The sequence below is a fragment of the Anomalospiza imberbis genome, chromosome 4, assembly GCF_031753505.1.
Source record: "Anomalospiza imberbis isolate Cuckoo-Finch-1a 21T00152 chromosome 4, ASM3175350v1, whole genome shotgun sequence".
In the NCBI taxonomy this organism is placed as follows: Eukaryota; Metazoa; Chordata; class Aves; order Passeriformes; family Viduidae; genus Anomalospiza; species Anomalospiza imberbis.
In genome coordinates, this window is record NC_089684.1 from 13,124,092 (window position 1) to 13,143,779 (window position 19,688).

The window sequence follows — 19,688 nt, forward strand, 5'->3', positions numbered from 1 at the left end:
GAGCACATTTTAATCCAATTTCCCTGAAGCATAATGCAGGGAAGGAAGTGATCTCACTTCATGCTTGCTGTGAGTAGTGCAGGCTGAGAGAATTTAATGGCTGAGACGTTCATATTTACAGGGACTCTAGTTGTGACTGTCTTTTTGCAGATAATGGGAAGGGGAAGGAGCTTCCACTGTCCTGTCCAACTAGACCATGTGTGCATTACTTTTAAAAGAGAAATCATATTGGAGGTGTTATTGGGGATTATATTTTCATCTTTTATCACTAGTAAAGTTTCTCCATGTAATCACAGTATGAGGTTATATTCATCATCCTGCTAATTGGCACCGTTTTCAGAACTTCTGTCAGTTTGTCCTTATCTTTCCTCCTTAGTTTGTCTCTAATATGGATGAGTAAGCTGAGTTATGTGCTGTGGTGCTTGGATATATCACAGTTCAGTGGTTTTAGCACATCTATTTTCTTTGAATGCAAAAGGTTAATTTCATTTCAGTGTAGGTTCAATCTGGATACTGACCTTTACAACTAGAAAAACAGAATCATAGTTTAATTAACCTTCCAACTAGGACACATATTTGAAGCATACTCAAGAAGCTGTATGTTTTAAATACTACTGGGAGTCACATTGGAGTAGTGGATCATTGGTATCCAGAAACATTATCACTGTCCTGAATTAGACAGAAGGAGAAGTTTATTACTGAAGTGGTGGAGCACACAGCTGAACTTGGAAAGAACTAAGGTAAACTGAAAACAGAATTTTGAAAGTACATCTTCATACTTTGTCTTTATTGTGAAATAAGAACAGCAAAGAAGATATTGAAACTGTCTGATTGTCTATTGACATTTTCTCTTACCTGTAGTCTTTTCCAGCTCATTGTTGTAGTTTTCCATGGCCCTTCTAAGTTAAAACACAAACATGTTTTTTCAAATTAGGTTTTGTTGCTATTTGTTAAGAAACTCAACTCTGGAAGCAAGTAAAGAAAAGAAATACAGATTTAATCCCTTTACTTTGTTTTCTGCTTGATCACTAATCACTTCTAATCAGTTAAATGCTTAATAAAAATATCAGGATCTAAAATTGAATCCTTATTCCTTCCTCTGAGGCTTTTCTCTATAACTTCTTCTCTAGAATCTCACATTGTGAAAGCCTTGTTTTGCTTGTTTGTAGTGATAATTGACAAGATTACTCTTTCTGTACAAGGGAAAAAAGTTCATCTGGGGCTAAAGATGGTTTTTTAGACCTAAAAGAGAATCACCTGAATACCATCTACATTTTTATATTTGTGTAAGCTTATGTTTGCCAGCGCTGGGAGGTGAGGTTTCCAAAAATCTGAAAGGTAACATGTTGCTGAGGATGTTGTATGAGCATCAGATCGCAAATTGTAGACCACTACCTGAGATGAATGAGCCAAATGTTCAGTGGACAGGTCTTCATTTGACTCTGAGTAAGTCACCGGTTAAATACCTGCTTCAGATACAAGTGATAGAATATTGTATATTTTCTTAAAATGGTATAACTGTGCTTGAACATTGACTGATGGAAATCTGGAAATGTACTGAAGATTGAAAATTTAGAGCATTTATTACAGTAAGATCTATTGAAATGTGAGGAAGTATGGTATTTATTATTATTATATTTAGAAAATGACACTAGGGATTTGGCTGTAATGTTATTTCACTTAGTAGTGAGTAAGCAAGGAAGGATTCTTTGAGAAAGCACGGAAGAGAATAGAATGAAATCACACATGTTTCGTTATTGCCTGCAGTAATGGAAAAAATGAAGAGCATAAGGTAGTAATTAAAATGTTTCATGAATAAGAGACTGGATAATTTCAGTGGCGTTTTTAGCAGCTACAGCCCTGAAGACAAACACCCATAAATGCATAGAATATTGTGGGCAAATACTCAAGTCAATTGCAGTGTCAGGATGTTACTCCCAACACATTAGTCTAAATTCTGTGTGTTAATTAACAGATATTAATAAAATAAATGTAGTCTATTCCATATTCTGGTAAGTAGTTACTTATAGCCACCCTGGGAAAGTTTGAATTATTGTCTAGGGACATTGTCCTAATTGTGCCAGGGACTTCTTTTATTAGGCACGAAGGTCTGACTGCGAGGAATTAATAACTGCCTGTGAAGTCTCTGCATTACAGTTCATCAGATATCTTGGCAGAGCCACTTCTTATATTTTTGTCTTATTTTTCTCTTCATTCATTTGTCACATCTAGAATCAGAAATTGTGCTCGTAACAGTAAAATCTTCTCTTGCTAGTGTAACACTTTGTCTACACCAGGACAGTGTAATTATTACCTGTTTTCCCCAGCCTTCCTCCTCCTTAGCCCCTTGGTGTTCCTCTTTACATCTGAGAGATTTCTGTTTGTAACACAAAATGTGCTAAGAAGGAGTAATGAGTAAATGCTGTGCTGTACGTGCCCATCTCTCAACACATCTTTGAGTCTAAATGTAGGTCGTGTCTGTCTGTAGAAACCTGCTCTCATGAATATGTATAACTTGCTTGGCAATTTTGCTAACAGCAGTTGTATTCTGTGTCCCTCATTTCTTTTTACTTGCATTATTTTATGTGGAAAATAGCACTAACTTTCAGCCTTTTAATTAAACATTAAGGTAGCTATAAAGAAAAATAACCAAAAAAAAATCTTTTGTGTACTAGTTTCCTTCCATCCCCTGACTGAATAAATGAATATATAGTATTAGTTAGGGCTTGTGAGTTCTAAGAATAAGCCCAGCGTAATTGTAATTTCCACAGCATCCTTTCATTAATGAATATAGTAAAGATTTCAGAAAGCAGAGGAGGAAAAAATGCTGTCCTAAAATATTCTAGAGATAACTGAAACAAGGATCAAGCCTTGGAACAGGCTGTCCAGGGAAGTTTTTGAGTCACTGTCCGTGGAGTGATTTAAAAGGCATGTGGGTGTGGTGCTTGTGGATGTGGTTTAGTGGTAGATCTGGCAGTGCTGGGTTAACTTGGTGAATTAAGAGGTCTTCTCAAACCTAAACAGTTCTATGAATTCTGTATTTTATGAAGAATGGATTGAAGTACATAGAAAGAAAGTTTGAGTTAACTTCGGTGTTTGTTCTAAAGCAGACAAGTGGCTGTAGAGACACATTTTAACTTGAAGCTGGTTTTTTTCAGGTTTTCTATACCTTTTACTGTAAATACATATATCACTCCAGGTGCTTTCATATAGAGCTTTGTTGAAAATAATTATATAGAAATTTTGTCGTTTAGGCCCTAAAGTTTATATTTTGCTTTGATGGTTGGAGACATGAGTTGCAATGTTCACATTTATGTTGAAAATTACAAACTACATAATAACCAAATTAATTATATTAAATGATAAGCCAAAATCTGCTTAATTATTTGTTAACCTGATCTCACCTTAAGATGAATTTAGGGATTTCCAAAGAAATAGGAAAGTTGCTAGTGATTATATCTATGGAATCTACATCCATCTTTGATTCAACTGGCATAAAATTTCCTCATGTTCTTACATTTTTTATTTTCAGCTTGTGATTGTAAAGTTTCAGACATGCCAAGCCAATAGCACCAAGATTTAGAGGGCCTGCTGGTACAAAATAAATTACTCAGCTGGTAACATTTATGATTTTTTTTGTCCGCACTCAGAAGTGGAAATCCTGGCCACCAATGTGCAACATAAAGACATAAAACTTTAATTAGATAGCAGATATGAAAGGGGTGATATTGAACATAGAGAACATAATCAAGTAATGTTTTATAGCTCTATTGTAATTGAGGCACTTTGACTTTGTGTATTTAATTAAACTTTTATCCTTTGATAAACACTTGGCTGTTAGAAAACTACTTGACCACGTAGAGGCTTTCATCTCTGGTACTAATTGATTGGAATCCAGGAGGTCACAAAAACACAGACTGCAAAGTGATCCCTGAATTCCAGCTTCTGAAATGCATTAGTTGGTCTTTTCAGTTAAATAATCAGCATATTTTCATGCTTAACAAAGATAAATTGGAATGCATACCATCCTATGAAATAAAATCAAATTACATGGTCCACACCATATCTACTTTCTTGAAAAGAACTTAAAAACTCTTGGCTGAAATTTATACTGACCACCAGGAATGTTCTTACAATAGAGAACTGCAGAGACCAGATGTTTGGGAGCATTCAGACTATAATGGAACAAACATTTTCAGTTCAGTATGGTGATGAAAAGCCATCTCTTCAGATTCACTGAATCTTATGGAGAAGCAAAGTTGCATCTTGTACTGGGAGGTTAGGAAAATAAATACAGTGCCTAGTGTATTGTAGGAGACCAGAGGAACAGCTGGTTGGCTCAAAACAACCAGATGGGAAGTGCCTTATTCCATAAGAATGGTCTAAAGTTTGTAAGAAAAAGTTATTCTGAACATCCTGAGAATGCTTTTGATTTTTGTGCACGATTTCAATCACTTCCCACTAAATCCACTGAGCAGATTGGGGATTACAGTGTACTAAAGTACTCTCATGTTATACAAGACAGAATGAAAAGACAGATCTTTATTGATTAAGGATGGAGATGCCTAAATACATAATCTTTAAATGATAGTAATATGTAAATAACAGACCCACTTGATTTAAGTGTGCTACAGTGAAATTTATTGTGTTGCATTTCTGTTCTTCCCAGAGAGAGACAAATTGGCAGCTTGATGTCAAAGTGAGGAGGATTCTATTTCACTTTCTTGTTCTATATGTCAAACCCATTTTTAAAAGGTAATATGGTGTGAAAATAAGTGATAATTAAGGAGTTGCTTTATTTCGTACCTGAAACCAAGATGTGTACAGTGACATATCTTGGTTGATATACAGTGACACTTCACACCTGTCCAGAAGTAATAAAAGCTAAGCTGGACTGCTAGTCTTACATTAGAAAAACAGATTGACAAATTTAACCTGCGGACTGTTACTTGCATTTGTATTTTAGAGGGAAAAAAAGGGTGTGGTGTTTTTCTTCATTTTCTATAGCTGAGAAATATCAAGAAAAAGAAGTATAAAACATTTTCAGTTTTTCACAGTAAGGTATCTTTATCAACCACACCCAATCACAAAACCCCCATAGCATGTTTCCAGTATTAAATAAATGTAAATCAAGTGTTTGATCACAAGTGTGCAATCATGCAGGTTGTTGCCAGGTAATTTAAAAATGAGTAAACAAGTAGCAGAAGGTGGTTTTGACATGTGGAAATCTATCTCAAATTCTATGGCTTACCTGTTTTAGCTAAAGTGCTCTAATTAACATAGTGAGATGGTGGAAATGAATCAGGATACAGTTATTGTATTATTGATACAATAATAATTAAAAGCTCTGTGTTTTTTTCTGAAGAGAAGTAACTTGGCAAATAGCAGTGGAAAAGAAAAACATTAATAAGATGTTTGATCTCAATAATGTAAAATTACATCTTACATTAATAAGATGTAAGGCCAAGCTGTGTTTCTAAATGTGACAAGTAAATCTCTAGACAGTATGTGTCAGAGAAGTTGGAGACTTGTACTGAGTGTCAGTAAGCACACAGTTCTCTGGTGAAAAACTTCACAGTGATGAATTTCTGCAGTTGCTCACCCTCCCTGTAGGTTTCTCTTTTGTGTTTAAGAGCAAGCTTTTTAAAATGCCTATGTGCATAGAGAAAACATTTATAAGAGACATAGAGAAAACTCTTTATAGGGTTCCATATTTTAACAAAACAGGGGACACATTTTCCTATATTTATTTTTCATTCCATCTCTTTTCCCTTATATTTGCATTTTTCTTTTTTTTTTTTTTTCTAAATTTATTTATTTTCATAATATTTTCTTCAGTTGTAATTAATATTATCCCTCTGCATTTTTTATTTAGTACCTTTTGCAACTAGGATTACATACATCTTGGTAATGCCAGGGTATATCATTATAGTACTGAATAGCAGTTTATTGGTTTTTAAGTTATAGTCTTCCTTGCTTTTTCTCTGTGACGTTATACTAAAAAAATAATGGCAAGCTTCACTTGTCCAGTATCTGTCTTTGCAGATTTTAATTTTTAGCTATGTGGTCAGCTTTGGATAAAACAGGCAGCCAAAGTATAATCTGAAGAGCACAGGCAGCTAATTTTACTGGATTTTTCATGCAGTGCTATGCTTAATGTGTGGTGTTCACCACACAGTTCCTGAGTCAACAAGGGCAGATATTATTTTAGATGTGTCTTTTTGCATGCTAACTATTTTAGAATGCCTAATCATAGAGAGCAACCTTGGGTTAGATGCTTGTGATTTTTCATAAGGTTGAAGTATTGTCCGTCAGCTGATGGATTCAGTGAGTGAAACTAGTGGTGTATGAAAATTTGACATCTATTTAAAGAATGAAAACAATCATGTGAAACTAGGGGGGTTTAGAGTATGTTAACCTAGAAACTGGTTAGGATATTGTTGTCAGTAGTCTCTGATTGTGTCATTTGGAAGTGAGCTGGGTGGTATGAGATTTTTTTTTTTTTTTAAGAGGAGTGCCACAAACTTCTCTGGCAGTATGTTCAGTCTGATGTATTGCCCTGGACCACAGAAAGCAGAAAGATCCACTGTGACCAGCTGTTGCTACTCAGCAATGTACTGCTTATTGCCCAAGTCTATCCTTAGCAACACAGAGTTTCACCTCTTAGCAGAGCTAAGTGGGGACATTTGTCATATTGGGGTGCATTCTATTGAATAATGCAAGTACTGGTACTTCTTATTGGCACTTGTTTCTATGAACATCCAGAATATACCTGAATGATCAACACTGTTTCCAGCACAGTCCAAAACACAATCCCGTACCAGCTACTGTGAAGAAAATTATCCCAGCCACAACCATCACTAACCTCATTCTCATTTGAAGTAGGCATTGCCAAAAATGATTTTCCAATAAAAGCCTCTGAGAAGAAGCTTACCTCACTATCGGTCCAGGGCAGCAATGTGACACGCATTGTCTATTAACTGATTTGTGTTGAACAAATTCCCAGCCTCATGGTTATTTAATTTCTAATTTTGGCAAGGATTTCTAGGAACTTTTCATTTTTGCTACACGTGGCAGAACAAATTAAAATCTGGCCCCTTTTGTGATCTGAGAAAGGGATTTCACTTACATCAGGTGAGTGTTTAGCGTAGTGTTTTCTGACTGCATTCTGTGCATGTCTGTGCTTTGTTTCAAGGCTGATTCAATACTGCATTTTTTCTTTTTTTTTTCTTTCTTTTTTTTTTTTTTTTTTTGTAATGGTTCATTTACTCCCATATGAAAACAACTTTGACCTTGGATATCAGTGCAACATAGAGAAAGTAACTGAATGTTGAAGATATGCTTGTAATTGCAGGTAAAAGCATCACTGTGAAAGCCTTAACAGGAAGCATGCTATTGACTCACCTTGGCCTGTGATGGAAAGTGCCCTGAGCCTCATTAAAGTGTAATTAGCATTTTCAACTCAAAAGGATGGTGGATCAGATTCTGATGTATTTATCATACTTATTAGCAGTTTAGACTGAAAAAAACCCTGACACACTGAGATTGATATGGAGATAAGAATCTAGCACACTAGAGATACCAGGGCAAGAAGCAGCCATAAGTAACACAGCAATATGTCGGTGCCATGCAGTTGGTGGCATTGTAAATTTTTTGTTTAGAGGATAAAATGTTGAAAAAGAGGATAACTTCCTAAAATGCTTAACTCCAAACTTTATTACAGTGTAAGTACCAATGTAAAATTTTTATGGTCTTATGTGCTGCAATTCTGGCAATGGGGATTTCTTAGTTGCACAGGATTTCTTAGTTGCACAGGGTCTAAGACAAATAAAGCACCTGTACATTATTCTTAAGTAAAGTTACCCAATAGGCCATGAACAGATTGGTTCCTTGATCATTGTTATGTACTCTCCTACCCATATATAAATGTGGCAAATATACAACTTCTAAGGTAATTAAACTAATTTTTTTTATGTCACCCTGGAATATGTAGTCTGTTTCCACAAATGGCAGTCAGAATGGCATTTTGAAATGCTTCAGCATCCTCAGAACCCTTTTTGTGACAATTAGCTGGTTTTGCACAGTTGTGCTTCACAACAGTGTCCTTCAGTCTGTTTAGATTAATTTTCTCCTTCTGCCTTTCCCCTAGTGACTTTTTAGGTGATTTGACATTAATGTTGATCTACTTAGTGAAGTTAAAATGTTTTAGAATAAGCAAGTAATTTGTTTACAAAGAAGGGAGATAGATTTTCTTACATTTTCAAATATAGATTTGACTACCAATAATTTTATACTTGGTGATTTAGTGGTATGATTCGTTTGTAAGGGCAATTATGTCTGACTGTTGAATATTTGAAAATATGAAAAAAAAAAAGATAAAATATGTAGCAGCAGAGAGAATAATTGCATTAAAAATAAAAGATAACTGTCAGCTGATGATAGGCTTTTTTCTCAGTATTATTTTAGATCTAAAATCTGATTTGACTTCCTTTCAGAATGTAGATTCCCCACATCAAACCTGTTTAGGAATTGGCAGGTAGTCTAAATTTGTTAGGATGTTATCACTAGCAACTGATTTCCCCCCTCTCCTTTCCCATGGAGAAAAGGCTGTCCAAGTCCAAACTGGCCAAAAGGCCGGGTATATGCTCTGTCAGTAGTAACATTGCCATTATCTTGGCATAAATAATTTAAAGTAAACAGTATTATGCTTGTATTTGTTTTAAAAACATAGATGCCTGACACAAGAAACTGAAGTAGTTTTTTAGTAATGTAGCAATAGCCACACCATGGGAGACAGCATTATCCTGGCTCTGGCTATTTGCAGTAGCAGAGAACTAGTAGACAGTAAATACATTTACACATCGATTCATACAAATAGATCAAGAGGTAGTTATTTATTTTTAGATGTTTTATTTATATATATGGGATACAGTATACATGAATAATACAAATGGTAATATTCTATGTATTTTTTTGATATTTAATTTTATTGATAGTTACTGTTGTCTGTACTTTGTTCTTTTAATTAAATGTTGCATCTGTAACACAGTCTTTAATATTCACAGTGAGCTTTTTTTCCTGTCACTTGGCACTTTGAATCTAGCAGTTCTGTCATATTGAAAAAATTCTGTGTTCCAGTAAAATTATGCATGACGCCCAGTAATTACAGTGTGTTTATGTCTTAGACAATTATGGGCATTGGAGTTTTTGTTTAACAGTTAAAGCAGGTGTTGCCTGCTTTGTGATTTTTTTCTTTCCGTTTTCGTGTTGAGATATTGAAATAAGTGTATACAGTCTGTACATCAGTTTTATTAATGTCAGTTCCTGTTCTTTCAGCAACTGATGTTGCTGAAACATCACATGTAGATGAGCTACTTAAGATCATCTACATATGTGATAGCTCAGGCCATAAAGAGAAGGCAGTTTCTGCTCCTGCTCAGAATTCTAGAAGTGAAAAGGTGCTGAGAGGAGGCTCCTGTGCAGATGCAGTGAGGGGGTACTATGTGGAAAGGCACTTCAGGCAGGCAAAACTGTGTTTGTCTGGCCTGTGTTGTGCTTACATTTAGGAGGCTTTTTTTTTTTGTGACATGCTGTGGCATGACTTACAGATGGATCTCTGTCGTTGCAGTCATGCGTGGAACTCCAAGGTAGAGGGGGACTGTGCGCAGATGTGTGAAGCAGCATGTGGCACCGCTGGGGTCCAGAGATTAGAGTCCACAAAAACGAAAACAGAGACAAAATATTTTGTAAAACGAGTTTTTAAGGGGGTGGATTGGCTGTATTTGTGTGCAAAAGCTGTTGCTTAAGATTCTTCTGTGAACTGAAATATTCTGATTCATTCTTGATGCTTTCATGCTTACTTCAGAGAGATGAAGTGCAATTCATTAGCAAGGTGCTTGGGTCAGCCTGAGTCATCCTCATAGGCAGAGCAAAACAAGGGGCAGCTCAGGAAAGAAACCAGACAAATGGATTAGTTTAAAATGTGCTGTGCTACCCAGCAAGACTTAAAATCGTTAACCATTCATATGAATATTTATATATGAACCAGAAAGAAACTAGCTAATTTCCCACTTTCCTCTTTATGAGAGCCTGAATGGTTCACAGCAGTATTTTAGAAATTTGTTATTACTAACCTCTTCCTCTGCCCAGGCAGGGTTTTATTCTCTCACTTTAAAAACAAAAATGTGTTCGTAAGCAGTGTAAGTCGCATTTCCAAATTGGATAAAAAAAAAAAAAAAAAGAAGATGTATCTAAGTATTAGAAAGTTTAATGAGTTTAGATTTAAGATGGTCCCTGAAAATAATATCACTTCAAAAACCAAGTCTTGGGCTGAAATGAAGTTTTGGGAAGTAGTTTAATATTGTAAAAAAAACAGATTTTGCACTTGTTTTTGAGTATTTTAATTACCATTTGAATACAGAAATTTTTTTGTTTTTATATGGTGGGACAGGTGCATGGAAAATTCCTCCCAAAGCACGTTCATGAACATGTCATAATCTGAAATTATGTGGAATTATTTCTCCTTTTTCTTCCTCACAGCATTTATATTGAAGGCCGAATTACATTTTCAATTATACCATTAGAAGTGATCTTGGTAAAACCTAATTCTTAGGAAATTTACAAACACAAACTAATTTTTCTTGATATTCAAGTAGAATAGTTTGAGATACTTACTTTTCTGCTATCACATTTTAGAAAAGGTACCTGATAAGTGTTTGCGGGCTGTAGCGCAGGATAGAAGAGATGAGATATTGGTGGTACAGGACATCTGGTAATAAGGAGAGGCATTTCAGTGTGGTCTTCATATATAAGACAACCCAAAAAGCTCATGCCTGTCCAGTAGGAGTCTTGGGTGGAGCTTTTTGCTGTTTTGTTGACTGGATGACGACACAGTTTAAGAATTTTATTGAGAGATCTCTCTGAATATCTTGCTTTCACTTTGCTCAAGGTGTGTGTGTGTGAATTTAGAAAACTCAGTCACGGAAGTCAAAAATGCTCTTTAGACATTAAATAATTCCTGCTGAGAAGCGTAATTCTAAAAGGTGAATCCTATTTTCTTTGAAATAATCTGATTTGAAGATTAAGAAATTGAATCTGATTTCTTTGATGCACAAAAATATGTATAAATATTTGAATATATATGTCTTTGGTTAAATCCTTTGGTTATGTCTTTCCTCTACTCTGAAGTGCTGTGCCTTCACCCCGAGTCCTGTGTGCAGTTTTGGGGACTACAATGTAAAAAAAGCTCTTAAGGCATTAGAGAGTGTCCAAAGAAGAGTCACACGGATGGTAAAGGGCCTTGAGGGGAAGCCATATGAGGAGTGGCTGAGGTCACTTGATCCATTCAGCCTGGAGAAAAGGAGACTGAGAGGAGAGCTCATTGCAGTCTGCAGCTTCCTCGTGAGAGGAAGAGGAGGGGCAGGCACTGATCTCTCCTCTGTGGTGACCAGTTACAGGACCCAAGAGAATGGGCTGATGCTGTGTCAGGAGATGTTGAGGTTCAATATCAGAAAAAGGTTCTTCACCCAGTGGGTGGTTGGGCACTGGAACAGCTCCCCAGGGAAGTGGTCACAGCACCAAGCCTGACAGAGTTCAAGAAGCATTTGAACAATGCTCTCAGGTTCATGGTGTCTCTTGAGATGTCCTGTGCCGGTCCAGGAGGTGGGCTGATGATCCTTGTGGGTCCTTTCCAACTCAGCATATTCTGTGTTTCGTTGTTAACTTTTAAAATGTAAATTAGTATTGGATCTGTGCAAAAAAAAAAAAAAAAAAAATCTTACTGTTTAACAACCTTGTAGGGTAAGCATTCTGCACTTCCTCTTCACTTAGTTATAACAAAAATCAATTATTCTTAACCATGTGAGTTCTTTGTAAACATAAATCATTAAAGCAGAAGCACACGGACAATCTTTAATGACACATTTCAAAAGTGATTTTGCCATAACTTTCCTATTCTGTTCTTTTGTTGTATGAATAGTTGTGCAAGTTGAATAGGAACTTCAGTGAGGAATTCTGTATTTAATTTATGTACTGTAATTTAGTGTAACACTTTTTGTTCCATTTATACTGTGTATTTCATGATAAATCACCATGAAATACTTGAACCTAGTAATGATGATTAAATGTATTTCTTTGTTTTTCCAAAAAACTGTTGAGACAACACTCTTTCTCTCAGTTTAGACGATTCAGTGTATGAGCAGTACTTTGCAGACTGGATGCTGTGAATTTTCAGTTAGAGAGTCAGAATCTTGTTGTAACCCAAGTGAAGGAGATAATGTGCCAGAGAGCAGAATGAATCATGTAAAAAGCCTGGAGAGCTGTAGTCAAGAAACAGATTTTGAAAATGAATCTTGAATGATGGATTGTTGAAAGAAAAGAAGTTAGAGTTCCAGGGTTCACTACACTATCAGAAAATACAATGTATTTTTTAGTCCAAGGGATGGACAATAAAGGCTGCATGCTTTTAGTAGGGAGTTTCTGAGGTGTGATCCCTGTTCATAATTTCTAACCACAAAATGGGAAGTAATTTCATGGGTCCATAACTTCTATTATTTTGAGGTCAAAGCAGAGCTACTCTAAATTATGTACCCAGAATATCCGAAGTGTATTTTCTATGGATATAAATGCAGACATTCAAAACTGTATATATTTAATGTCATTGAGAAAGGATAAGCAATTATGAATTTATTACTAAAGCTACAGTGGATAATACACCACAGAAGTAATATTTGAATCACTGGATACTTCAGGTCAGAAAGGATCATCTACTCCACAGCCCTGTTCAAAGTGGGCCCAGCCTCAAGGACAAAATGTAAGAAAATGAATGCATAACTTGAAGAATTTTTTTTTCTAAATTGTTCTTAAAAAAATAAAAAAGTGACAAACCTGAAGGTTGTTGAGTCCTGAGATTTAGTTTCTATGAGAGAATAAAATGTAGAGTGCTGTGTGGTCAGGGAACTCAGTAATGCTTGGTTTTGATGATAAGTGTCCATTGTACTACTTAGTGCTAGTGAAGATAAAGTAGAAAGAGAGATAATTTAGGATATTTGTTTGCAGTACAAAAAAAAATGATGGCACTGAGGGATGGAATAAAAGTATAAGCCACCTACAGTCTGGAGGAAGAAATATATGTAGGTATATGAAACAAGTAGTTTTAAAACTATTTTTTCATATGGATGTGCTTGCTGGGGTTGAGAGCAAAGTGTAGTGTGATTTTTAGTACAAAAATCACAAAGAAAAGTGAGGTTTTTTATTCTAAATGTTTGCTAACAAGTTGCCTAATGTTTCTTTTTGGTCATTTCTGCCACCATAGAACTGTTCTGTGCCACAAAGTATTGGGGAAATACTGATTTCTAGACTAGATGGGCATTAATGGAGGAGGAAATTTAGTCTTTGGTAGCTGGCACCTTCTGTATTTTTCTGTAGTTTTATTGAATTTATTGAAAGGTTGAGGAGAGATGGGTCATAGTCAAGTTGAAAGCCTCTTGTGGACATATGTGCATGTATGTGTTTGCATGATGCATGAATTGCAAATAAAGCTGCAGATTTGAAAGCTCTGCTTTGGGTTTCAACACCCTATTCCTCCAAGCAGGTTATGTAACTGACTTACACACAGGATGTTTAGTTCAACTCCTTCTAGGTGAAAATCAATCTCATTGTTGTGACTGTTTCACTTGAGTGTTTGAACCTACATTCACAAGTGCTGAGAAAAATATTTTCATGATTCTCTTAAGATACATGCATTCACTAAGGGGATGAGCCCTGTTTCTGAAATAGCTTACCTTTTCAGTGTAAATGAAGCTGAATCCATTGCCAGGAAAGTGTAAATACCGAACCAATTTTTGAACCACTTCTCCACTACCTCCTTTGGATTGTTAGAAGAAACCCCACATGTGCTATGGAAATGTAGCTCCTTGATGTACACTTTATTAATGCACTTCAGCCTTGTGTTGGTTTGTGTATATGAGTTATTTGCAAGAGTGAGAGGGGATGGAGGAGTAGATGTTAAACTGAACTGCATCTTTGCATGGTCACAATTTGTTTTTCTCAGAACATATCTATCCAGGAAGTCATCTAGTACCACTTATTTACCTAGAGGATGAATTCTACTTTTTTTTTAGCAGGAGTGTGTTCAGTGTAACTGGGAAGTTTTTGTCATTGAACATTTGTTTTTGTACATAAGTACCCCTTTTCATACATAAGTACGCATTTTCATGAGAAGCTCTGATGATTCCTTGATCTTTGACTCAAAATGTTTTTTTCTGAAAAACTGCAAAACAAACCAACATTAATTAAATGCTAGGATTAATTTCTTAGAGAACTTTAAAAAATTTAGTTCATGTAATTTGCAAGACTATTGTGATGGTTTATTTCTTGAACTGTCTGCCATTGTACAGTCAGTAGCCAAACTGAAGAAAAATAGAGGAAGAGAACCTCTGTGCAGTCACAATCACAGAAAAGATTAGGTAAAATCCAAATTCTTAACTTTTCTTCATCTTTTAATTCTGTTTTCCAGAATGACAAATCCCCAGGGCGTTCCACAAGTCGATCAAGTAATATTTCAAAGGTATGTGTAATCTATTTTCTTTTTCTGGAATTTAAAGAAAACTAGGTAATTAAATATAAAACAGTACTTCAGTCCATTATATTCCTTATATAGTATTTTGTTAATAGGAATCAGATGTTTATAGGAATCAGTTTTGCTACTGAACATTATGGGTTACCCTGTAAACTCCATCATACAATTAGTCATTACTGTAAAATATGTAATAACAATAATAAGCAAATAACATATGCACTTTTTTCACCCGCTTTCCCCAAGTGTTTGTTACCTTAGCACTTCAGTTTAAGATAGAATTACTACTTGATTTTTCTCCTCCTGCCCTATTCAAATAGTAACTGCTGTAATGTTCAAAGCTATAAATCTGTGTTAATTTCAGGCTGAAATCTGAATTCCTTTTACAGGGATATATGGTTCACTGAAGCCAGGACTGTACATCTAGATGCTTTTTGGTTTTGAGGAAAGAGAAGGGAAACTTTAGGAAAGGCAAAATGTGATTATTACTGAAGTTCTTCGGTTGTGACCCCCTTTTTTTTTTTTTATTTTTGGTTCAGATGTGGCTGAAATTTATGCCAAAAAGACAGGATATATAGGAGGTAAAAGATAAAAACACATTTTTTTTTTTAAATGCAGGCCTAAATATCTGCCATGTATTATGTTTGTTTTTAAAATATTTTTCATTTAGGGCAAGCATAGGATCCTTAAACCTCTTTCCAAAATATTTTTGTCTTTGGAGTACCAACTGTAAAACTTTTTTCTTCTCAGAGCATAAAACAAAAAAAAAAAAAAAAACAACAAGCCCCAACTGTGATTTTAAATTAAACTAGTAGTTCCATGTTAGGTTCTGCTCTCTTATGTTAAGAAGGGAAAAAAGAAAGGCAGGAAAAAAGATGTAGAATATATCCAGCCTGCTGTAGGATATGGCTGAAACTCTTCTGGGCTTACTGCCTATCCTTGGAAATCATATATTTATATGCTTACAAAGTTGATAGCCAGGAATTGTATTAATTATTTTAATTACTAGTTTTAAATGCATGTCTCTAGCAATAGTTGCTGTAAATCTATTATGAATTGACATTACTTTTTCTGCTTTTTTAAAACAGGTGCATGGATTGCACCGTGACAAAGCATAAATATATTTACCGACATGAGAAACATGCTGGTGATTAACACTTATTTTGAAGTGATTTCTGTTTATTAGAAAGGGATATATGCACTGGTTTTAGTTGCAAGCTAAAAACCCAGGTTTTCAGTCATGCACTTTTTCTGATGTATAGCATCATGCATTGTTTTGTATCAGTTTTTCTATGTGAAGCTACCTGCCAGTGAAGTTTTTCAAATGCTGAAAGACATTTGATTGGAATTCCAGTTTTGTTTGTTTTCTGACTTAAAATGCTTTCTTCGTAATACAGGTTTTTATGTGTGTCTATACGTAGAAAAGCAAACACCTGACTTTATAGGTTAATATTGCATGGCAGAAAGTGATAGCAAAAAATACTCCACCTCAAAACAAGATAGAATGCTTCTAGGCCAGATAAACTACATGCCTAAGGCAAGAGCTGTGTTCTGTGCAATGTCAGATCTTGCACACAACAAAAATTTCAATGAGCAGGAAAATTAGATAATCTTTATGTAAAGCTATAAATTAGTGTCATCAAAAGATTGTCTTTCACTGTTTTCATTTGCCTGTATGTGTAAGTTAAAAAGGGTCAAATGGAATTATAGTTTAATAGTTAACATGTTTTGTGTATTCCACCCTTGGTTGGATGTAGAGCTCCTGCTCCAGAACAGATACCACTGGATTTTGTACCAACCTATTTGTAAAATGAAATACAGCATAGATTTTGTAAATGCAGATTCATATTTCATAATGCTCTTAAATTGTTTATTTGGAGAGGACATCTGAGGTTTGCAGTGTATGCTTGGGCATTTTTGCATGCTAGGCACATGAATTTTAAGTCTAAATTATGTGGTATTACAGATTAAACTGAATTGTTGAACACTGAATATGTCTTATCTAGTTATAATGAGAAAGAATGTTTTTGATTTGGTATTTTCCAGATTCTAGTTAGTATATATCTATTCAGTCTAGAGATTTTACAATCAAACATTCCCAAGACAGGTGGATGGGTGTGTGTGTGTGTGGAAATCAACACCTCAATTTTACCATTCACTTTTGCTGTCTGTTGAGAGTGTAGAAGTTTATCATGTTGCAAGGACTTTTCTAATTGCGTGTAATTTTCTGGCAAGAATTTCAGTGACAGACTATTTAAGGCAGATAAAAGAATAAAACTTAAAATATTTGACTGACAGCTGTGGCTCTCTTCAGTGAACAGCAACCAGGGAATTCATACATTCACCTCAGCCATTTATTTATTTATAGCAAGAAAACTGCCTTGGAACTCCAAAAGCAACTGCTTCTGTTAGTTTTCCAATCAAAGACAATTAGGAAAATGTATCAGTGTCTGATTTTTTTGCACTTCTGGTAATAACCTAGATCTTTCCCGTGCAATCAATAAACAATCTTATTGTGTTCTGCCCTGCTAGCACTTAATTAGGTATGATTAATAATTTACTAACTAGATTATTAAGTCATATTTTGGACTGATCAGTATTTCACATTACCTTGTATTGACAAAGTGTAGCCCTAGTTAGTAGTTATGGCTTTCAAAACCTATCTACATAAAGAAACCTATACACATAAAGAAAAACACTTGGAAATGTGAGTTATGAACCAGCCTTCATGATTTTAAATTATTACTATTTTTTTAAACATTGGACTTTTTTTTCCCCACCTACTTCCTATGTTGCTGGCAGCAGAAGGAACTTGATTATTCTTTGTAAGAGGCAGTATTGTGCAGTGTTCTGGATTTCAGAGTTGAAATTATCCTACCTACATGTGTTTAAAATATAAGTAAATTAAAAACTTGACCTTGTTTGTTACCTATTTGCCATTGCTTAGCTTTCTGTACACTGTAACTTCTTTCATTAAAATTTTTATGTCTTCCTAAATAGATGTATAATTTAAGCGGTATGGGGAGTCAGAGAAGGTTCTGGTAGATTCATTGTTTTCTGTTGTGGTTAGCCAGTGGAACAAATTTTATGTCTGAATTGCAGTCTGTAGACTTTATGCTGTATATGTATTTCTGAGGCTGTCTGGTTATGTTAAAAATGCTTTCTGGAAGAAATGTTTCTAAAACATTGTAATTATCTTTCTGTATGTTAATTATGATTCAAGAGCTCATTAGAGAAGGATGCTCTCTCAGTAGCAAGATCTAAAATTCTCTGATGGGAACCTTGGGCTTATTTTTCAGTGCAGAGAAAATCAGGCTTGGAGCAAACTGCCTGAATTTTGATTTGCCTCAATTACTTCTCAAAAGCCTGTAGCAGGTGTTAGAACACTTTTTATTTACAAGCCTCTGAAGCTTCCATCTAATAAAACTCTGCCGAGTTACATCAGGAAGTGAGGTGCTTGTTTTGGAATATTCTGTGTGATAATATTCACATGTCTAATTTAGAATATGAATAGCAATAGAGGAAAGAAAGAAGGAAAGAATTGTTTTTACTCTACGTTAACAATTTCTGATTTCTTGTGTCAGATGGGGCTCCTTTCAATAAGATACAAATGAAAACCAAAATGCACAAGGATGCTGATCTAGATGAAAAAAATCTATCATTTCCAATGTGTTGATTGTTGATTAGAATCACTCAGTTTGTGATTCTGAAATAAATTTCACAAACTGGGTATCAAATTCTATAATAAGTAATACACTATTTATAATAATAATAGTATAATAGTAATAAATAATACAATATTTATAATAGTTATAAATTACAATTTAATCTCTTTCATTAAAATTGAATAATCTTTTACATGGGTTTTGATATTTTCAAATAATTCATCCTCTCTCTGTATGAGGTGATTGTATGAAAAGTTCTGTATTGCAATTTGGATGGTTTACCCAGCTTGAAGCAGAACTCACTATTACACACTGTGTTTGCAATGGCCAAATATCACCATGTCTTAGGCAGTGACACCAACAGAGAGCACATAATATCTCCTGATAGGTTTTATGGTGAAAAAAACATAAAAAAGGAACTTGGGTGTTCTTTTTGAAGAAGTTCTTGCCATGTACTTTGTTTGCCAGAACCAGGATTGCAGCATTTCCAAGATAACCTGTTGCTTGACTGACTCCTAAAGACCAGTTGTGTGACCCCTTGTGTTTTGCTACAGGCAGCTACAATGCTCCAAGTTGATCCATAGTTCTTACTGTTCTTTGCCAATTTCATGCTAATCACGAGTGAAAATTCTCTTCCAGATTGGTGGTTGCTTTTTTTCAAGGAACCACAAAGCTCCGTCCTTTCCAAGTGTAGGTTCTAGATGACTGTAGTGAGCAACTGAGGAAAAACTTAGGGTTTTCAAGAAAGAAAACAAATTAAGGAAAAAAAAATCCTCGCTCTTGTAAAGCATAAAATGTCAGCCCGCATAAATGCTTTTACAGTAGGTAATATGATGTATACAAAACTGGCATTAAAATATGAGTATAAATGTTACATTAGTCATCAAATCATTCTTCTTGCTCATAAACAGAATCATTATTATGAAAGCTGAAGACTAACCTAGCACTTAGCTTTCATTTACTGAAAACAACAGTGCAAAGTAAACAAGTTAGTGAAAAGATTTTCTTCATCAGAACAGAATTAATTTTGAACACAAAAAAAGGCAGAAAACCAGAAACTAGAAGTAGATCCATTGCATAGTAACTGTTTCTGCACTTTCTAAAACTCCTAGATATGAATATTTGATTTCTGTGTATAGAGAATGCTTTGTAGTTTGTCCATACAATTTATTCTTTGTTTACAATAAGCTTAACAAAAGGCATGATAGCAGAATTTACCTAAGTCTGCCTGAAAATTGAACTGAATAAAATTGCATGATTTTATGGTGGTATTAAGTACATGGGGATAACCATCAGAAAATAATCCACATTGACACATTGAGATAAAACTGCATATATGTATGATATGTGTTGTGCCACAATTTTCATGTTTTTATACAAGCTCACTCAGTGTTCAGTGCCCGTATGTCATTTTAATTTTTGTTATCACAGAATTCAGTCCTATCCTG

The 19,688-nt window shown here is 35.0% G+C and overlaps 1 protein-coding gene across 6 annotated transcripts in view; it reads left to right on the top strand.

Moving 5' to 3' along the window:
• The window catches only part of MARCHF1 (membrane associated ring-CH-type finger 1), a 223,406-nt gene that overhangs the window by 161,383 nt on the left and 42,335 nt on the right, over positions 1 to 19,688 (top strand). For all 6 annotated transcript variants that reach the window (XM_068187157.1, XM_068187158.1, XM_068187163.1 and 3 more), the window contains one exon: positions 14,516 to 14,566. In XM_068187157.1, the coding sequence (XP_068043258.1) occupies positions 14,516 to 14,566 (51 nt within the window). The remainder of the gene's footprint in view (positions 1 to 14,515; positions 14,567 to 19,688) is intronic.